General features: G+C 38.3%; 1 protein-coding gene across 1 annotated transcript in view; it reads left to right on the top strand.

The window, feature by feature from the left end:
* Positions 1 to 21,483, top strand: part of MICAL2 (microtubule associated monooxygenase, calponin and LIM domain containing 2) — a 529,879-nt gene that overhangs the window by 219,564 nt on the left and 288,832 nt on the right. Inside the window, exons 15-16 of the mRNA XM_053689298.1 lie at positions 5,482 to 5,550; positions 16,850 to 16,999. Coding sequence (XP_053545273.1) covers positions 5,482 to 5,550; positions 16,850 to 16,999 — 219 coding nt within the window. The remainder of the gene's footprint in view (positions 1 to 5,481; positions 5,551 to 16,849; positions 17,000 to 21,483) is intronic.

Here is a 21,483-nt window from a genome sequence, read left to right as displayed (position 1 = left end):
GAGGCATCTTCTATCGTCATCCATCCGGAGCGGAGCGGCAGCATCCTGAAGACCTCCGACGCGGAACATCCATCCTGGCCGACGACTGAACGACGAATGACGGTTCCTTTAAATGACGTCATCCAAGATGGCGTCCCTCGAATTCCGATTGGCTGATAGAATCCTATCGGAATTAAGGTAGGAATATTCTGATTGGCTGATGGAATCAGCCAATCAGAATCAAGTTCAATCCGATTGGCTGATCCAATCAGCCAATCAGATTGAGCTCGCATTCTATTGGCTGTTCCGATCAGCCAATAGAATGCGAGCTCAATCTGATTGGCTGATTCAATCAGCCAATCAGATTTTTCCTACCTTAATTCCGATTGGCTGATAGAATCCTATCAGCCAATCGGAATTCGAGGGACGCCATCTTGGATGACGTCATTTAAAGGAACCGTCATTCGTCGTTCAGTCGTCGGCCAGGATGGATGTTCCGCGTCGGAGGTCTTCAGGATGCTGCCGCTCCGCTCCGGATGGATGACGATAGAAGATGCCTCTTGGATGAAGACTTCAATCGGATGGAAGACCTCTTCTGCCCCGCTTGGATGAAGACTTCTACCGGATGGAGGACCTCTTCTTGCTCCGCTTGGATGAAGAATTTGGCTCGGCTGGGTGAAGACGACTCAAGGTAGGGAGATCTTCAGGGGCTTAGTGTTAGGTTTATTTAAGGGGGGTTTGGGTTAGATTGGTGGGTTGTAATGTTGGGGGGGTATTGTATGTTTTTTTTTACAGGCAAAAGAGCTGAACTTCTTGGGGCATGCCCCGCAAAGGGCCCTGTTCAGGGCTGGTAAGGTAAAAGAGCTTTGAACTTTAGTAATTTAGAATAGGGTAGGGCATTTTTTTATTTTGGGGGGCTTTGTTATTTTATTAGGGGGCTTAGAGTAGTTGTAATTAGTTTAAAATTGTTGTAATATATTTCAAATGTTTGTAAATATTTTTTTATTTTTTGTAACTTAGTTCTTTTTTATTTTTTGTACTTTAGTTAGTTTATTTCATTGTATTTATTTGTAGGAATTGTATTTAATTTATTTATTGATAGTGTAGTGTTAGGTTTAATTGTAGATAATTATAGGTATTTTATTTAATTAATTTATTGATAGTGTAGTGTTAGGTTTAATTGTAACTTAGGTTAGGATTTATTTTACAGGTAAATTTGTAATTATTTTAACTATTTTAGCTATTAAATAGTTCTTAACTATTTAATAGCTATTGTACCTGGTTAAAATAATTACAAAGTTACCTGTAAAATAAATATAAATCCTAAAATAGCTATAATATAATTATAATTTATATTGTAGCTATATTAGGATTTATTTTACAGGTAAGTATTTAGCTTTAAATAGGAATAATTTATTTAATAAGAGGTAATTAATTTCGTTAGATGAAAAATATTTTTTACTTAGGGGGGTGTTAGTGTTAGGGTTAGACTTAGCTTTAGGGGTTAATACATTTATTAGAATAGCGGTGAGCTCCAGTCGGCAGATTAGGGGTTAACAATTGAAGTTAGGTGTCGGCGATGTTAGGGAGGGAAGATTAGGGGTTAATACTATTTATTATAGGGTTAGTGAGGTGGATTAGGGGTTAATAACTTTATTATAGTAGCGCTCAGGTCCGGTTGGCAGATTAGGGGTTAATAAGTGTAGGCAGGTGGAGGCGACGTTGTGGGGGGCAGATTAGGGGTTAATAAATATAATATAGGGGTTGGCGGTGTTAGGGGCAGCAGATTAGGGGTACATAGGGATAATGTAAGTAGCGGCGGTTTACGGAGCGGCAGATTAGGGGTTAAAAATAATATACAGGGGTCAGCGATAGCGGGGGCGGCAGAATAGGGGTTAATAAGTGTAAGGTTAGGGGTGTTTAGACTCGGGGTACATGTTAGGGTGTTAGGTGCAGACTTAGGATGTGTTTCCCCATAGGAAACAATGGTGCTGCGTTAGGAGCTGAACGCGGCTTTTTTGCAGGTGTTAGGTTTTTTTTCAGCTCAAACATCCCCATTGTTTCCTATGGGGGAATCGTGCACATGCACGTTTTTTGAGGCTGGCCGCGTCCGTAAGCAACTCTGGTATCGAGAGTTGAAGTTGCGTTAAATATGCTATACGCTCCTTTTTTGGAGCCTAACGCAGCCATTCTGTGGACTCTCAATACCAGAGTTATTTTAAAGGTGCGGCCAGAAAAAAGCCAGCGTTAGCTACGCGGGTCGTTACCGACAAAACTCTAAATCTAGCCGTAAAACTTTACACTTATTTTGTCAATATTTAAACAGCTTATGAAACTTTAATAAATACATCTACATGTTATTCTCAGACTAATCTTTTCTTTGAATGCATCGTTCTATCTAGCATTATTTTAGTGTTTAATGTCCCTTTAAGAGGTTTCAGGTTTGTAAAGGCATAGGTCTGTCCAACAGCGGCAAGATGCGCTATTACTACGTCTCACTACAGAAGGCATTCAGAAACGTAACCCCTTATAATAAAAATGGCAATAAAGAGACTTTAAAGTCAGAATGATGTAGATACAGCATACAACAACTTCTAGCATCAAATGTGTTTTGTTCTCTTGGTAATCTTTGTTGAAGAGTAAACTTAGGATAGTTCAGGAGCAGCAATGCACTACTGTGAACTAGCTGAACACATCAGATGAGCCAATGGCAAGAGAAATGTATGTGCAGCCACCAATCACCAGCTAGATCCCACTAGTGCATTGGTGCTCCTTAGGCTACCTAGGTATGCTTCTAAATTGCAAAGTTGTTTTATGGTTTGTATTATAAAACTTTAATTTTGACTTTACTGCACCTTTTAAAAAAAAACAACCACATTTTGCTTATCTTCTTATACCTAAAGGATTGTGATCAACCTCATAGTTAGCCGGGGTCAGTAATGCAGTAACAAGTGAAAACGTCATTTTTACATCTATGTGTCCCTTTAAACTAACTTAAAGGGACAGTCTACTTGATTTTTTATTTATTAAAAAGAGAAATAACACCTTTGCTACCCATTCTCCAGCTTTGCATAACCAGCATTGTTATATTAATATACTTTATAACCTCTATGTTTCCCTGTGTCTAAGCCCCTGCAGGCTGCTCCTCATCTCAGATCTTTTTTTTTTTTTTTTATATCTAAAGCATTTTACAGTCTTGCAGACAATGATAGTTCATGTGTTCCATATAGATAACATTGTGCTCACTCCTGTGGAGAATAATAATGGTTATACAAGAAACAGCTAGAATTGGCTGAGATGCAAGATTCTAAAAAGCAAAAAAGCACTGAGGTAAGGGGCAATCTGCAGAGGGTTAGATAAAGGTGAATTGCATATTAATATACCAGTGGTTTATACAAAACGGGTAATGGGTAATAAAGGGATTATCTATCTTTTTAAACAATAATAATTTTCAGTAGACTCTCCCTTTTAATGCTGTTACACCCTAATCAGTAAAAAGAAATGTGCTGATTTTTGGTTGCTATCGTTAAAGTATATATGATGATATTACAATAGCAACACGAGCCGCCAGGAACATATCTTTAGATAGATATAGTGTTACAGCTCAAGTAATAACAACCAACATCTTCCGTAAATAAATACTACAGATACAGCTCGTCTCTCACATTCACTTTTCACCTTATTAGAGCGATGATAAAATATCAATAAAAGTCATTTGTCAGGACGAGAAGGGACGTGCAGACAGGATACCCGGATCTGATTAATCTTACATCTTGATCTCATTTACAGCCAAGACAAATATGAGCTATGTAATTGTAATGTTTCTATTGATTTCCATAGTAACAAAACAGGATTTCTATCACCATACAAGGCAGTGAACAATGGCAGATACATGATGTAATGTTATTACAATGTCAAAAATCACTGTTTTACCTTCTGTTAAATGCACACGACATATTTCAAAAAAACATTGTATTTTTTAGCCAGAAAACATTTGTTTAATTAAAGGGGCATAAAACACATTATAAATACAAGAGGAGTTTTCTGCAGTTTTGCAGTAAATTAACATACAAAGGGGTCGATTTATCAAAAGCTTCGCACCCCTATGACTTCTGCAGTTTCTCACAAGAGAACCTGCAGTCCGTATTTATGAGGCATCAATTCCCTAACTCTTTGCCATCTCTTAGGTGGTGAATTTTAATCTCCCGGTCTCATCCGACCTGGCAGATTGACAGCTCCTGTCCACGCATGATTGGCTGTGCGCGGGCTGGGGGAGGCGTTGCACAAGAGCGCAAAACTGCTTTCTTGTGCAATGATGAATTCCGCCAGCGGAATTCAGTCCGTCCCTGTCCGCCTTAGTTTGATAAATCAACCCCAAAGAGTAAGAATTGTCTTAATACTAATAGTTTGCTGCAGCTGTTTTTACGTGGTCAAATTCCTTCATTGCAATTTATCATTGTCATTTTGTTAGCAAAATTGCACTGTTTTGCGGTATCCTATATTATCACCTCTGCGGGTGCCAATTAGGGGCAGATCTGTAGTAGGTAAAGCTTGTGAAGGCTGCAGTGTGTAATTCTAGTCCTCAGAATTGGAAAAACTTTCAATTTTCAGACTTAAATTACAAGAAAATGGAGCAAATATATAATGACACTATCAGATCTTAACATAATCTCTCATGTTATTGCGAAATAAACTCACAAATGAGACAACTTTGCTATGTGCTTTATAGAGATTTCTATCTCTATCCATCCATCTATCTATCTATCTATCTATCACACACATATTTTTTAATTATAGCTAAACCTCAGCTGGAAGCAAGAAATTATGATGGTTCATCTAAAGGGACAGTCTACACTAAAATTGGTATTGTTTAAAAAGATAGATAACACCTTTACTACCCATTCCCCAGCTTTGCACAACCAACATTGTTATGTTAATAAACTTTATAGCCTTTAAACCCCTAAATTTCTGCCTGTTTGCAAGCCACTACAGACTGCCTCTTATCACATGCTTTTTTTATTAGCTTTTCACAAGACAAGGCTAGGTCATGTGGGCCATATAGATACCATTGTGCTCCCTCCTGTGAAGTTATGCAGGACACATCACTAATTGGCTAAAATGCAAGTCAATAGATAATAAATAAATAGCCATGTGATCAGGGGGCAGTCTGCAGAAGCTTAGATACAAGAAATCACAGAGGTAAAAAGTGTGTATATATGTATGTATGTGTATATATATATATTTATATATATATATATATATATATATATATATAACAATTCTGGTGTAGACTGTCCCTTTAACGACTGTGCAACATACAGGGTATGTCAGTCGTTACGGGAATAGGCTGTTGAAATGTTTTTGTTTTTTTGTGTTATATGTTTAGATAATTATAACATATGTAATAAATAATCTGTACTACAAACTTTTTTTCTGTGCAATCTGAGGATTGATTAACCCTATAAGAGATATTAATAGATTGTTCTTTATGTTGCTTTTTAGGTTGAAAAGAAATTGGAAGAAAATGACTTGAATAAGAGAAGGCGGAAAGGTTTAAATTACTTTGAAGAGGTCAGTGGCGTATTAGTTCAAACACAAAACAATGTGGATGCTGTATCTTTGCTATAAGACCGTGACAGTAGCGTTCTCATTACCTCGATAATAGGAGCTATTGTGTGCTGCATCGCGGTAATACATTGCCCCTCATGCTGCTGTACATAGCGTGCTGATAGCGTAAACCTATGGCAATTAACAGCAGCTGGAATATATTGAAACAAATCATTTGACAGTAGCAATGTTAACCCTATTTTCGTTCACTGTAAAAGATGCAAAATATTTAGCTATACAATGCCGGGTCCTTAACAAGACATGAAACCAAAAAACATATTTTGTGATTCAGCTAAAGCATACCATTTTAAGCAGCTTTCTTTGATATAATTAACTTTGTTCTCTTGATATCATTTAGTTGAAAAGCATACCTAAGTAAGCTCAGGAGCAGCAATGCACTTTTGTGATCTTGCTGCTGATTGATAAGTGCACCTATATGCCTATTGTTATTGGCGAACCTGATGTGTTCTGCTAGCTCCCAGTAGTTTAACAATGCAAAGCAAATAGGTCAATTGGAAAGTTTTTTAAAATTGGGTTTCATGTCCCTTTAACACTTAATTAACCCTGTTGCTGCCAGAGAGGGATGCAGTGTATTGCTACAGGGTCCAAGAAACCATCAGCAACCCACCATACAAATGTTTTGTTAATTGCTTTATATTTTAATGGGGAAATTTAAAGGGCCAGTAAACCTAGGAAATAATGTTATATAATTCTGCACATAGTGCATAATTATATAACATTAGCTTAGCTCCAGATTTAAAAAAAGATATCACACAAAGAAAACAGAACACCGCTCTTGGCTCTACTGAGCGAGTCTGTTTTCTTCTGCTAATCACAGCCGGCCCAATCGCGCTATTAAAATCGATGTAGCTCGCTCCCGCTACCAGACCAGAGCGGGAGCGATTTTAGTAGTGCGATTGGGCGCGCTGTGAATAGACAGCGTGCCCGTGATGTGCTTAGCAGAAGAAAACAGACTCGCTCAGTAGAGCCAAGAGCGGTGTTCTGTTTTCTTTGAGTGATATCTTTTTAACTATTCACTTTTTAAATCTGGAGCTAAGCTAATGTTATATAATTCTGCACATAGTGCAGAATTATATAACATTATTTCCTAGGTTTACTGGCCCTTTAAGTCAAACATTAACTTTCATGGTTCTGGTACAATTTAGAAAAGCTTTAGAATTGACTTCTTTTAACATATATACCTCTTTCTGGTCTCCTTAGTTGAAACATAGGGGCATATCTATCAAGCTCCGTACGGAGCTTGAAGACCCGTGTTTCTGGCGAGCCTTCTGAGCAAGCGGACAGACATTGCCGCAATTCAACCCAATCGAGTACGATCAGGTTGATTGACACCCCCCTGCTGGCGGCCGATTGGCCGCGAATCTGCAGGTCTGACAGACCTTTGTTAAATAGGCCCCTTAGCCTCTTTCCTTGAGAGCATACTGAGGTACTTACAAACATTTCCGCAAACACTGCTGATATATAGTGATTGGCACTTGCATGCATTTGAGCCTATCTCAGTATGCTCCCATGAAAAGGAATTAAATTTAGCAAAGAAAAGCAGCTATCATATAAAAAAAAAAAAAAAGTATCACGTTATTTTAAAGGTAATAACAACAAACACAAAGTAATGCATTGAAACACTTTACTATATAGGAGTAGTCTAAAAAATAATTAATTCATGGTTAGTTCTTGCTGGTTCCAGCAAGCGGAATATTTGCTGCACAATAAGTGTTCACTAATCAACTATTATGACAAGCGATATCTCTTGTATACTGACTTTAGTGTTTTTAACTTTTAAATCTCATAACCAAAAAGTTTTTTATTGGCAAAACAATTCACAAGCACTTTTTGATCTACGTATCATTTTTATAGAGAGAGCATGATAAAAGGTTCTCTATAAACAATAAGTTATTATAATGAAAATTGTCTGGACTGTTGAATGTGTTTACTGACATTGCACTGACATCATAGTGTAAATGACTCCAGCACATCCCTATCACTGCTGATAATGGTGTGGCTGGAATACCTCATACATTGCCAGCTGTGTGTGAGTAACCAATCAGCTATGACTCTGCAAGTGAGGATGTGTGTGGGCTGTCATTGTATGTTTGTGATACTGTTAGATGCAAAAAGAGAGTGATTAAGCTAGAATAGTATTTCTATTGCAGGTTTAATTTAAGCCAGTATACACCAACTCATCATCTTGTGGTTTAACCCAAGTAACTGAACCTAATCTCTTTGTTTATCTGTCTATGTAGGAGTCTGTCAGTCTCTCTGTCTATAATGTCTACCTTTCTGTCAGTCTGTCTCTTTTTGTCAGTCTACCTCTCTATCTATCTGTCTGTCTAATTAAAACATAAACATAATCAGAAAGGTACATTTGGAAGCCCCTAAGTTAAAGGTGACATTATCAGGGGGGCGGAACCAACTACCTACATGGCTGGTCGCATGTTGTGAGAGCTCTGACTCTAAATTCTACACTTTGGAGTTAAACCATGATCCACTGTATGATATTCCAGCATGATTGAACACATCTGCATGCCTCCTTCATGAAGCACCCTACTATTTCAGCCTAGGCGCCTATATACCTAATTTAGCCCTGCTTTGAGATTTGCAGCGTGGCCCTGGAGGCACAGTCTAATGGCGTAGCTACTGAATACTTTGTAGCGTTGGGGGTAAGGCTGCTTATACGAGTTGCATGACTGCTACTATTTGCATCTAGCTTGCTGAACTGGCCTGCCAGTACAACCTCAGAGGAAATAGCATTAGCCGTTTTGTTGGCTTCCCTACAGGACAAAGTAAACAAGGCACATCTATCCATATAAAATGGCGGAAACGGAGGACTGGGAGTTAATAGCTCTGGGCTGTATTGAGGCCACCCACCGGCTCCTAGAGACTCAGCTACCCAAGGTTTTTACTACAATAGCCTCTAAGTATGTTACCCCTACTCTGGTGGCTCACGGACAAGAAATATGTGAAAAGAAAGGTACCATTCAGAGCATAAATGCCGACACCTATAAAACTAGGGTGGAGGCTCTGCTTTACATTACTGAGCCGCACAAGGAAATTCGAGCTCACAGCTGGAAGAAAGCGACTCAGCGCAATCTCTGCTTCCCACTTGCTTTTGAGAGCCTCTGCTCCCTCGGGTCTCCCTTATATCCTAGTGCGACATCGGAGCTTGCCCTGAGGTATGACGATGTGATGCAGGCGCCTTACATTCCGGGGGAGACTGTCTGCGAGCCCTGGGACATTTGCAGCATTGAATTGATCCGGTTCCATGCCGCATACTCTGGCCTACCCGTGGAGGATCCTGCAGCGGGAGGCGCCAGTCCTGTACCCGCATCTGAGGAGAGTCGGAGTGTTCCTTTGCGTGGGCCCAAGATATACAGCCCGCATTATCAATCCCAGCAACAGCCAGAGGCAAGTTTGCTGGTTCTGGACTGTGATAGCCTGCTGAGTACCATATTTATCAGTTTGAAGCAAGAGTTTGAGGGGAAAAAGAGCCGCTGTGGAGTTGGCTAAAATGAGGTTGCAAACTTTCTTTATGGGCCGGTAAAACCTTCTGGATTCTTGATATGGCTCATAACTTGCATAATAAAGTGTTCTGTGTATAACAGTTTTGGAGGATCATGCAATAGATTTAACTCTTGCTCCAGATATTGCCCTCTATTCATATTGACTAATTTCTGTGGACACTGTATTTTGAATGCCTGTCATGGTTGCAAACTAATGTGCATTATGGTACCACAGGACAGTTTAATTCCTTTTAGCATATTCCATAATGTTCTTCAGGATTGGTGCGGTGGGCTTACCCCTATAAATATATATGATGTGTCCCTGAGCATTTCCAATTACAGATATAGTGTCCATCACACCCTGTTTAGTCTTATATAAGCTTCCTGTATTGGTGTTTTTTGTTTTCTTTACTATGTTTCCTTGCAGTATAATCAATGACAAAGGTATGTTTATAACGCCCAATCTCAATGTACTGTTATTTTGTTATATTTAAACCTCACATCGTGTTTCTGTATTTGTTGGATTAAGCATGCACTGCTCCATCCCCTTTAGAATGTATATATTATGTATATATTTACAGCTTAGCTTGATCTGATGCTTCCAATCCATACACCACAAGGAGGTGGAAATATCGATTTATACTACTACAGTGCCAGCAAAGATTTACACTAGAATGTCCTAACCTATACTGTTACACAGTCTAACTGTTCCTAGCTCAACTCTCTGCTATCTTAGGCCTAGATTTAGAGTTTGGCGTTATCCGTGAAAACCAGCGTTAGAGGCTCCTAACGCTGGTTTTAGGCTACCTCCGGTATTTGGAGTCACTCAAAAAAGGGTCTAACGCTCACTTTTCAGCCGCGACTTTTCCATACCGCAGATCCCCTTACGTCAATTGCGTATCCTATCTTTTCAATGGGATTTTTCTAACTCCGGTATTTAGAGTCGTGTCTGAAGTGAGCGTTAGACATCTAACGACAAAACTCCAGCCGCAGGAAAAAAGTCAGTAGTTAAGAGCTTTCTGGGCTAACGTCGGTTTATAAAGCTCTTAACTACTGTGCTCTAAAGTACACTAACACCCATAAACTACCTATGTACCCCTAAACCGAGGTCCCCCCACATCGCCGCCACTCGATTAAATTTTTTTAACCCCTAATCTGCCGACCGCCACCAACGTTATCCTTATGTACCCCTAATCTGCTGCCCCTAACACCGCCGACCCCTGTATTATATTTATTAACCCCTAACCTGCCCCCCACAACGTCGCCGCCAGCTACCTACACCTATTAACCCCTAATCTGCCGACCGCAAAGCGCCGCCACCTACATTATAGCTATGTACCCCTAATCTGCTGCCCCTAACACCGCCGACCCCTATATTATATTTATTAACCCCTAATCTGCCCCCCCCACAACGTCGCCGCCACCTGCCTACACTTATTAACCCCTAATCTGCCAAGCGGACCGCACCGCTATTATTATAAAGTTATTAACCCCTAATCCGCCTCACTAACCCTATAATAAATAGTTTTAACTCCTAATCTGCCCTCCCTAACATCGCCGACACCTAACTTCAAACATTAACCCCTAATCTGCCGACTGGAGCTCACCGCTATTCTAATAAATGTATTAACCCCTAAAGCTAAGTCTAACCCTAACACTAACACCCCCCTAAATTAAATATAATTTAAATCTAACGAAATAAATTAACTCTTATTAAATAAATTATTCCTATTTAAAGCTAAATACTTACCTGTAAAATAAACCCTAATATAGCTACAACATAAATTATAATTATATTATAGCTATTTTAGGATTTATATTTATTTTACAGGTAACTTTGTATTTATTTTAACCAGGTACAATAGCTATTAAATAGTTAAGAACTATTTAATAGCTAAAATAGTTAAAATAATTACAAAATTACCTGTAAAATAAATCCTAACCTAAGTTACAATTAAACCTAACACTACACTATCAATAAATAAATTAAATAAACTACCTACAATTACCTACAATTAACCTAACACTACACTATCAATAAATTAATTAAATACAATTCCTACAAATAAATACAATTAAATAAACTAGCTAAAGTACAAAAAATAAAAAAGAACTAAGTTACAAAAAATAAAAAAATATTTACAAACATATCAGCCAATAGAATGCGAGCTCAATCTGATTGGCTGATTGGATCAGCCAATCGGATTGATCTTGATTCTGATTGGCTGATTCCATCAGCCAATTAGAATATTCCTACCTTAATTCCGATTGGCTGATAGAATCCTATCAGCCAATCGGAATTCGAGGGACGCCATCTTGGATGACGTCATTTAAAGGAACCGTCATTCGTCGTTCAGTCGTCGGCCAGGATGGATGTTCCGCGTCGGAGGTCTTCAGGATGCTGCCGCTCCGCTCCGGATGGATGCCGCTTGGATGAAGACTTCAATCGGATGGAAGACCTCTTCTTGCCCCGCTTGGATGAAGACTTCAGCCGGATCATGGACCTCTTCAGCTCCCGCTTGGATGAAGACTTCAGCCGGATCATGGACCTCTTCAGCCCCCCGCTTGGGCTTGGATCAGGACATCGGAGGAGCTCTTCTGGACAGATCAGTGAACCCGGTGAGGTGAAGACAAGGTAGGAAGATCTTCAGGGGCTTAGTGTTAGGTTTATTTAAGGGGGGTTTGGGTTAGATTAGGGGTATGTGGGTGGTGGGTTGTAATGTTGGGGGGGGGGTATTGTATGTTTTTTTTTTTACATGCAAAAGAGCTGAACTTCTTGGGGCATGCCCCGCAAAGGGCCCTGTTCAGGGCTGGTAAGGTAAAAGAGCTTTGAACTTTAGTAATTTAGAATAGGGTAGGGCATTTTTTTATTTTGGGGGGCTTTGTTATTTTATTAGGGGGCTTAGAGTAGGTGTAATTAGTTTAAAATTGTTGTAATATTTTTCTTATGTTTGTAAATATTTTTTTATTTTTTGTAACTTAGTTCTTTTTTATTTTTTGTACTTTAGCTAGTTTATTTAATTGTATTTATTTGTAGGAATTGTATTTAATTAATTTATTGATAGTGTAGTGTTAGGTTAATTGTAGGTTGTTTATTTAATTAATTTATTGATAGTGTAGTGTTAGGTTTAATTGTAACTTAGGTTAGGATTTATTTTACAGGTAAATTTGTAATTATTTTAACTATTTTAGCTATTAAATAGTTCTTAACTATTTAATAGCTATTGTACCTGGTTAAAATAAATACAAAGTTACCTGTAAAATAAATATTAATCCTAAAATAGCTATAATATAATTACAATTTATAGTGTAGCTATATTAGGATTTATTTTACAGGTAAGTATTTAGCTTTAAATAGGAATACTTTATTTAATAAGAGTTAATTTATTTCGTTAGATTTAAATTATATTTAAGTTAGGGGGGTGTTAGTGTTAGGGTTAGACTTAGCTTTAGGGGTTAATACATTTATTAGAATAGCGGTGAGCTCAAGTCGGCAGATTAGGGGTTAATAATTGAAGTTAGGTGTCGGCGATGTTAGGGAGGGCAGATTAGGGGTTAATACTATTTATTATAGGGTTAGTGAGGCGGATTAGGGGTTAATAACTTTATTATAGTAGCGCTCAGGTCCGCTCTGCAGATTAGGGGTTAATAAGTGTAGGCAGGTGGAGGCGACGTTGTGGGGGGCAGATTAGGGGTTAATAAATATAATATAGGGGTCGGCGATGTTAGGGGCAGCAGATTAGGGGTACATAGGGATAATGTAAGTAGCGGCGGTTTACGGAGCGGAAGATTAGGGGTTAATAATAATATGCAGGGGTCAGCGATAGCGGGGGCGGCAGAATAGGGGTTAATAAGTGTAAGGTTAGGGGTGTTTAGACTCGGGGTACATGTTAGAGTGTTAGGTTCAGACGTAGGAAGTGTTTCCGCATAGCAAACAATGGGGCTGCGTAAGGAGCTGAACGCAGCTTTTTTGCAGGTGTTAGGTTTTTTTTCAGCTCAAACAGCTCCATTGTTTCCTAGGGGGAATCGTGCACGAGCACGTTTTTGAGGCTGGCCGCTTGCGTAAGCAACTCTGGTATCGAGAGTTGAAGCTGCGTTAAATATGCTCTACGCTCCTTTTTTGGAGCCTAACGCAGCCTTTATGTGGACTCTCAATACCAGAGTTATTTTTATGGTGCGGCCAGAAAAAAGCCGGCGTTAGCTACGCGGGTCCTTACCGACAAAACTCTAAATCTAGCCGTTAGTTAATTACTTTAGGGCTGGGGTGGTATAGATTATGCAGGAGATGCTTACTGTTCTCCCCCTACCCTGCCTGCAAGGCTCAGTATATGCTGTTTTATATCGCATCCTGTATGTCTATCTGAGTTCTATTTGATAAAATACCTAGGGCCTCCTTGGTCACTTAATAATTTGGAGTTCTACGTTTTGTCATGATGCAACTGTGTGTTTACGTTTGGAGGGTTGTATTTTTTTTTTTTTTTTTTTTTTTTTTTTTACTTCACTGGAACTCCTTTTCTTTATATATTAAATGTTTGATTTTATTTCTAGTGATGGACACCCGTATATACGTACAACTGTTTGCATTGTTTTATTCTATTTACCTTGGTGGTACAGGCGTAGTCAGCGGCCGAGGCTGCGCCTCCATAATTACTGTCTAGAAATATAGGTGTTCCATTATGTTTAATAGATATATTCCTTTATTGTCATGGTGTTCCCCCGATATTGGCATTTATTCTCTTCACAGTGTGTCATTTGCTCCCGCGTTACTCCAAGTAGGACCTCCTACTACCTTATCAGCAGCCTTTTATAGATAGGTATGTTTTATGTTTTAATGGTTCTAGCGTAACCCACATAGCCCATTTTTTGCTTCCGCTTGTAGACCTTCTATTTATGATGACGTTTGTTGCCTAGACTTACCAAACTTTATTTGTTACCTACATAGTGTATCCAGGGACAAACTGTGGTTCTCATTATATTAGCTAATTCATCCCAACTGGCATATCTATGAAAGAGGGTACAACCCACTGACTAATACTCTTGCCTACTTAGCTTATAAATATATTACCAATTGCTAAGATGTTATAACCTGAGGTGTAGCGAGACCTTGCAGCTCAATGCAGTGCTTTTTGGGCAGGCAGGTCCTGCATCATTACTCTCATCACTTATGCCCTTTTCATGCACTATATCTTGGATAAGCCCTACAAATTTCGCCAAATGTGCAATCATAGAACCTTTGGCTCCCTAGATTTAAGTGCTCCTTTGACCTAGCGTACACCCAACATACCAATAACCTATTACTTTACAATGATCACCTCCCCCCCCCCTCCCATTTTCAAATAACATACTTCCTAACTTAGGAGGGTTATCTGAGCGGTGTATCTTGCTTGTACCGCACCTTGACTTCATTTCATATCCATATATCCTGCAGTGCAATGCGACAATGACCATATGTTTCCCCCCCAGCTTTGCAGGATTGATTGACATTTCCTTTTTGTTAATCATAAAAAATTAAAAGAGTAAAACAAGATTTCTCATCTCGGATCCAAGAGTGATCCCAATTTACTTAAATTTACCTGCTATAACCATACCCACAATACATCATTATAAGGCCCTAGAGTGGCCCGTTAAAATGTTCAGTAGGTCTAAAGTCTTAAAGGCAATTGTTGTGTATTTCAAGTTTATGTTATGTCATGCAATGTAACTATACACTGTATTTGTACTTTTTCCAATGACATTTTGTATGTTTGCCTTCTACGAAACTTTAATAAAAAGTATTTAAAAAAAAAAAAAAGTGACATTATCAGCTATTTATTTACTTATTTACAATATCTATGGGTTTTATCTTGCTTGCACGTGTGAGAAACCTGTATATACTCATAGAAACATTAGCTGAATCCTCCCAAGAGAACAGGAACAAGCTTGTTGGAGAGAAGTGAGCTCTTTCCAAAAATCATCTTTGTAAGGGTGTTATGTGTGTTGTAAAAGCTGGGACACAAAGGAGTAGTTTGGAATCACAGCAAAGTGTTTCACTATAGCCTCACTGAACCATGAGTTTTGTGTAAGGGTGTGTGTTTGGGGGGATAAAATACTTAAAGGCCTTATGGTCCTAAAATTTAGGTTGATGAGTCTCCTATGAATTGTCCACTTCCATAAAAGAAGACCTGCAATGTGTAGTAGTTACGGCTGATCCAGTGCCGTGGTATAGTATATTGCAGTGTTATACACAGTGTACTCCATTGCTAGACCACTTGCTCATATTTACTGCAATATCAGTGAGCATTCATTTGTTTATTTAAGGTAGTATCATCTAGGAAGTATAAAAAATACTTTCTGATTTGTTTTCGCTTAATTTAAGATCACAAATACCGACTTCTGGCAGGATTCTCAATCACAAATGTATGTCATGTGTTTCCCAAGAACATGTATCTGTAACCTGGCTGCAAAAGATGTGACGGAAATACTTTGTTCTTGATGACAATACGTTTTAGTAATGTTTTATAATAGGGCTTCCCTTATGTGACTGTAGATTTCTAGCAGTATTCCTAGTAGTATTTATTTCAACTCTCGCTATAACATTGGCACAAGTTTTTAGCTGTCTGTATATGTATAGTTTCCCAAAGTGGACCCTTGGAGTTGTGGCCCCACTAGTGAATACACCCCTGCTAGTTATGCTTATGACACAAAAATGTTTACAAGGAATAAAAAGTTGATTTTAGCTACAGCAAATGTGTTGCTGTAGACAGTCTAAATACTAAGAGCACTAAATTATCGCACGCCCGCAAACGGGCAAATTTGCCTATTTGCGGGCGTGTGATAATTAATCAGTCATCACAAGTGGCTGGTTATTGGTACCGCGAGTTTGCAGTAGCATTTAGCCATTATAAAATTAACCAGAGATCAGATTTCTGGTTAATGTTATACATGTGCCCAAAATACAGTCTAGCGTATTTTATTAAAAATAAAGATGGCAGCATTTTTATTTTTTTTAAATAAAATTACTGTAGTAGGTAGTATTTTGGGACTAAAGTTGGTGGAGGTGGGGTCTTAAAAGTGCCTTTACATTGCGGTCTATGGGAACTATGTTCCCAGTAAATATATATGTATATGCTTATATACATCTATATTTATGTGTTAATATGTGTATATACACATATTAACACATACATTTCTATGTATATAATCATATACATATATATTTAACATTGCTGCCATCATTGCGCTACTTACCGCCTTCACTGCGCTGAAGTTCTGATGCGTCTGTAAAAGCATCAGAACGGTCCCATTAGGAGCCTATAGAAGCGCGCTCACGTTCACATTAATGTAAACTTGTAATACCAGTGCACATTATCGTACATGCAAGCAATATTTAGCGCTCCACTTGTAAGCTGACCCAGGGTGTCCAAAATATATGTTAATTTGCAATGGATTTTGATTATTCACAGATTGATGGTGTTCTATGGGGTACATCCTTGTATAAGGACACGCCTGGTTTCCAACTAAAGAAACTGCGCAAGTACCTTTGAATTTAGGAGACAGGGAGAGAAGAAAAGTGAAAAATGACAGACTTTGGTCAAAATAAGCATCTCTGTTACTGTAAATCTTATAACATAAAACAGTTTAGTTAAATATCCAGATATTCTTTACATCCACAAGCTATGTTTTTTTCTTCATATAAATGAATTTGAAATACTAGTTAAAGCTGTTATAGGGACCAGAAAATAATGTTCCATGTTTTTATTTTGCAGCTCGAAAGTTATAAAAATAAAAGCATTGGGGCTGGAACAGAATGTAGTGACACCAAGGAAGTTATTAATCAAAACAAAGTCAAGTCAATGGCTACGCAGCTACTTGCTAAGTTTGAAGAAAATGCGCCTAATACATCTCTACGCAGACAGGTGAGTAGCAAAGGTCAACGGCTTAATGTTGTACGGCTTTTCCTATAACCTAATGTTTACCAAGTTATTAAGTAGTAGGAGAACAGCAGGTTCTTGCTTTAACAATCAGGTGTTTCCATCTGGTAAATAGAGTGTTAAATGAATATTAAACAGTACTCCTTTAGTAAAAACATATAGGCTAAATCAAAGTAAACAAAAAAAGATACTGGTTGTGTAAAAAACAGCAAACAACTTACCTGTTTTCTTGCAAAAATAGCACTTAGAATGTCTTATTGTAGCCCCTGCTCTCAGGGAGATAAGAGAGCTGTCACATTCTTTCTCTTTTGAGCTTAGGCAAAACTGACTGCCTGTTTTGCTTGCAAACACTAAGCCAGCTCATGTTACTCCAGAAGATTTATGATATTAAGCTAGATATGCCTTCCTTTAGAAACCACAGCCCTCTTATAGGGCTGTGACAGGGAGTAATGGACACTGCACAAATGAAGTTAAAAAATAAATAAAAGGTAAAATCCTTTTAAAATTATAAGTAATACATTTTGTAATGATTTCTATTAAGTATAATCAACTGCTTAGTGTTTTTTTATTACAACAATGATACAGACTGTTGAATATCCGTTTAATCATATCACCCTAACATGAATGTGATTTGTATGAATAAATGCAAGGCCTATAGAGTCTTCAGATAATACTTTGCTCTACAAGCACCACAATAAATCCACTTCAATTCCCTAATGTGAATAAAAGATAAAATAAACTCAACAACGTATAGTAAAAATGTACAAAAGATGAAAATGAGTTTTAAAGATAACATGACAGAAGATGATGAGATGAGGAACCATTGGACTTCATACAGCTATATACTAGATTTGTGCCAAATTATTTATTATTTGTTTATAAAAAAAAATTAAAATTGAACTAGTTTTATTAGAAATTTGTACATTTTTAAAGGGACACTGAACCCACATTTTTTTCTTTCATGATAACGATAGAGCATGCAATTTTAAGCAACTTTCTAATTTACTCCTATTATCAATTTTTCTTTGTTCTCTTGGTATCTTTATTTAAAAAAGCAGGAATGTAAGCTTACGAGCATTTTTGATTCAGCACCCTGTTTAATGCTTGCTGATTGATGGCTACATTTAGGCACCAATCAGCAAGCACTACCCAGGTGCTAAACCAAAGATGGGCTGGCTCGTAAGTTTACATTCCTGCTTTTTCAAATAAAGATACCAAGAGAACGAAGAAAAATTGATAATATTGAGTAAATTAGAAAGTTTCTTAACCCCTTGAGTGCTAATGACGGCTCAGAGCCGTCATTAGCACTCAACTTCTTTTTTCCAATCTGGGGGCCCCCACTAGCTCCTACCCCGGTGATCGGGCCTGCATAGTGACAGGCATCGCCGGGGCTTCCCGTTACGTGCGGTGACGTCACGCGTGATGACGTCACCGCGCAACTTTATTTAAAAATGTCTATACAAAGTATAGGGAAAGGGGGCATGCTGCTTAGAAACCTGTATATCAGGGATCTAAGCAGCTACCGACCCCCAAGACCTACCTTTGGAAAGGTAATCATCTAACCTTTCCAATGGTATAAGGCTTGGGGATCTGGGGGGGGGGAATAAAAAAAGTTAAAAAAAGTTTTTTAAAAATAGTAAAAAACGGAAAAATATAGAATTCAGCTTAGCACTCAAAGGGTTAAAATTGCATGCTCTATCTGAATCATGAAAGAAAAAAATTGGGTTCAGTGTCCCTTTGACTAATCAAATTAATAAATGAATAAACAACCAATTAGTTCATTAAGCTTCTCCAATTAAAATATAGGGGCGAACTAATAAATGCATTTTGTATTCGTTCAGTAGTTTTTTTAGTTAGTGAATGAATTTTGGACAAAAACTAGTAGCACATGTCTGCTAGATACTTCTTTATGCCTCTTTAGAGTCTTAGCAATCTGTTCTTCTGTTGTGTGGAACTCTTTCTATGTATCAGGCATATTTTGCTAGGATGAAATAACAAAGAAATGTAATTTATTTGGGGTGGTGGTAACCATATGAAATGTAATGTAGATTAAATAAACAATATTATCATCATTTAACTTTGGCTGGTAGAACGGGGAGCAATATATTGTTTAAAATATTATATACAGCAGGGAGAGAGAAAAAATGTACACACTAGTGTTAAAAAAAGGAAATCTATTCAATATGTCAAGACGTCCGCCATCGTTTTTTAGATGGTATTAGAATAACCACAAGTGTGTTAAGATGGAATGCAGAAAGGAAATACAAACATGGCTGATAACTGAAATTTGCTTAAAGGGCCATAATACCCAAATGTTTAAACACTTGAAAGTGATGCAGCATAGCTGTAAAAAGCTGACTAGAAAATATCACCTGAACATCTCTATGTAAAAAAGTAAGATATTTTACCTCAAAAGTTCCTCAGTAGCCACCTCCCATTGTAAAGGATTTCTAAGCAGCATTTTAGTATGTCTGTCCTGGGACAGCTGAAAGGATGAGCCTCGTGAACTCGTGAAATATTATTTCACCAATCAGGTAAAGGAAGCTTACTATGAAATCTCATGAGAGTTAAGTCAAATCTCATGAGATCACAGTAAGAGTTCATGACCTCAGCACTGCTGATGCTGATTGGCTGCTGTTCATTTCTTCATTTTTTTTTTTTTTTTACCTGCAGCTGAGCAACAGCTGAGTATAACTTTTTACACAGAACTTACTCTGCTGAGCTGAGGAGATTGTGAGGTAAAATATCTTCTTTTTTTACATAGAGATGCTCAGGTAATATTTTCCTGTCAGCTTTTTACAGTTATACTGCATCAGTTTCAAGTGATTTAGCATATGAGTATTATTTCCCTTTAATATAAGATGTCTGCAGTTTAAAAATGTGAAGATAAAGATGAGTTTAAAATGAAACGCAATCAAATTATTTTGTTCGGTATAAACACATTTTATATAAAAAAAAAATGTTTTTGATACAGCTACATAAAATATGTTTTTATGCTTTTTGCTTCCTGTTCAGGGAACATCACAGTTTATTATTACTACTGATTATTTTGCATGTTTTTGCTGTTAAATACACTGATCAGCCACAACATTAAAACCACTGACAGGTGAAGTGAATAACATTTATTATATTGTCACAATGGCACCTGTCAAAGGGTGGGATATATTAGACAGCAAGTGAACAGTCAGTTCTTGAATTTCATGTGTTGGAAGCAGGAAAAATGGGCAAGTGAAAAGATCTGAGTGACTTTGAAAAGGGACAAATAGTGATGGCTAAAGGGACTGGGTCAGAGAATTTCCAAAACGGCAAGTCTTGTGGGGTTTCCAGTATGCAGTGGTTAGTACCTACCAAAAGTGGTGCAAGGAAGGACAAGCCGCGAACCGGCATCCGCCTCATGGTTGCCCAAAGCTCATTGATGCATGTGGGGAGCGAAGGCTAGCGTGTCTGGTCTGATCACACAAAAAGGCTACTGTAGCTGAAATTGCTGACAAAAATAATGCTGGCTATTATAGAAAGGTGTCAGAAAACACAGTGCATCACAGTTTGCTGACCCCTGTCCACCAATGAAATTGCCTTCAATGAGGATGTGAGCATCGGATTTGGACCATGGAGCAATGGAAAAAAGGTTGCCTGGTCTGATGAATCACGTATTCTTTTAGATTAGGTGTATGGCCGGGTGCATGTGTGTCATTTACCTGGAGCAGAGATGGCAGCAGGATGCACTATGGGAGGAAGGCATGCCGGGAGATGCAGTGTTATGCCCTGGGCAATGTTCTGCTGGGAAACCTTGGGGCTTGGCATTCATGTGGATGTTACTTTTGCACGTACCACCTACCTAGAGATTGTTGCAGACAGTGGCCTCCTTCAGCAGGATAATGCACCCTGCCACACTGCAAAAATTGTTTAGAAATGGTTTGAGGAACATGACAAAGAGTTCAAGGTGTTGCCTTGGCCTCCAAATTCCCCAGATCTCAATCCGATTGAGCATCTGTGGGATGTGCTGGAACAACAAATCCGATCCATGGAGTCCCCACCTTGCAACTTGCTGCTAATGTCTTGGCGCCAGATACCACAGGACACATTCAGAGGTCTTGTGGAGTCCATGCCTCAATGTATCAGAGCTGTTTTGGCAGCATGAGGGGGACCTTCATGTTATTAGGCAGTTGGTTTTAATGTTGTGGCTGATCAGTGTATCTCTGAAAAGTACTTTGGTACACTGAGTGTCTCCATCATATTTAAATATGGTTACATCTACCTGAGCCTCCAAAATTCTACAGAGTGATTGGTTGGCATGGATCACATAATCATTTACACCTGTCCCAAATTGGCTACTGCAAAGGAGACCAGGAACATGAATTCCAAGAGGTGTATCCATGAACTCCTCTTTATTTGCAAAACCTTGTAAATTGTGCTAACAAAATGACAGTTTAAATGGATAATTTTACAGTGAGACACCTAAATACTGATAC

This window comes from Bombina bombina, chromosome 7, assembly GCF_027579735.1.
Source record: "Bombina bombina isolate aBomBom1 chromosome 7, aBomBom1.pri, whole genome shotgun sequence".
NCBI classification, from domain to species: Eukaryota; Metazoa; Chordata; class Amphibia; order Anura; family Bombinatoridae; genus Bombina; species Bombina bombina.
The sequence above is the reverse complement of the archived record's forward strand: the minus strand, read 5'-3'. Positions and strand labels throughout refer to the sequence as shown.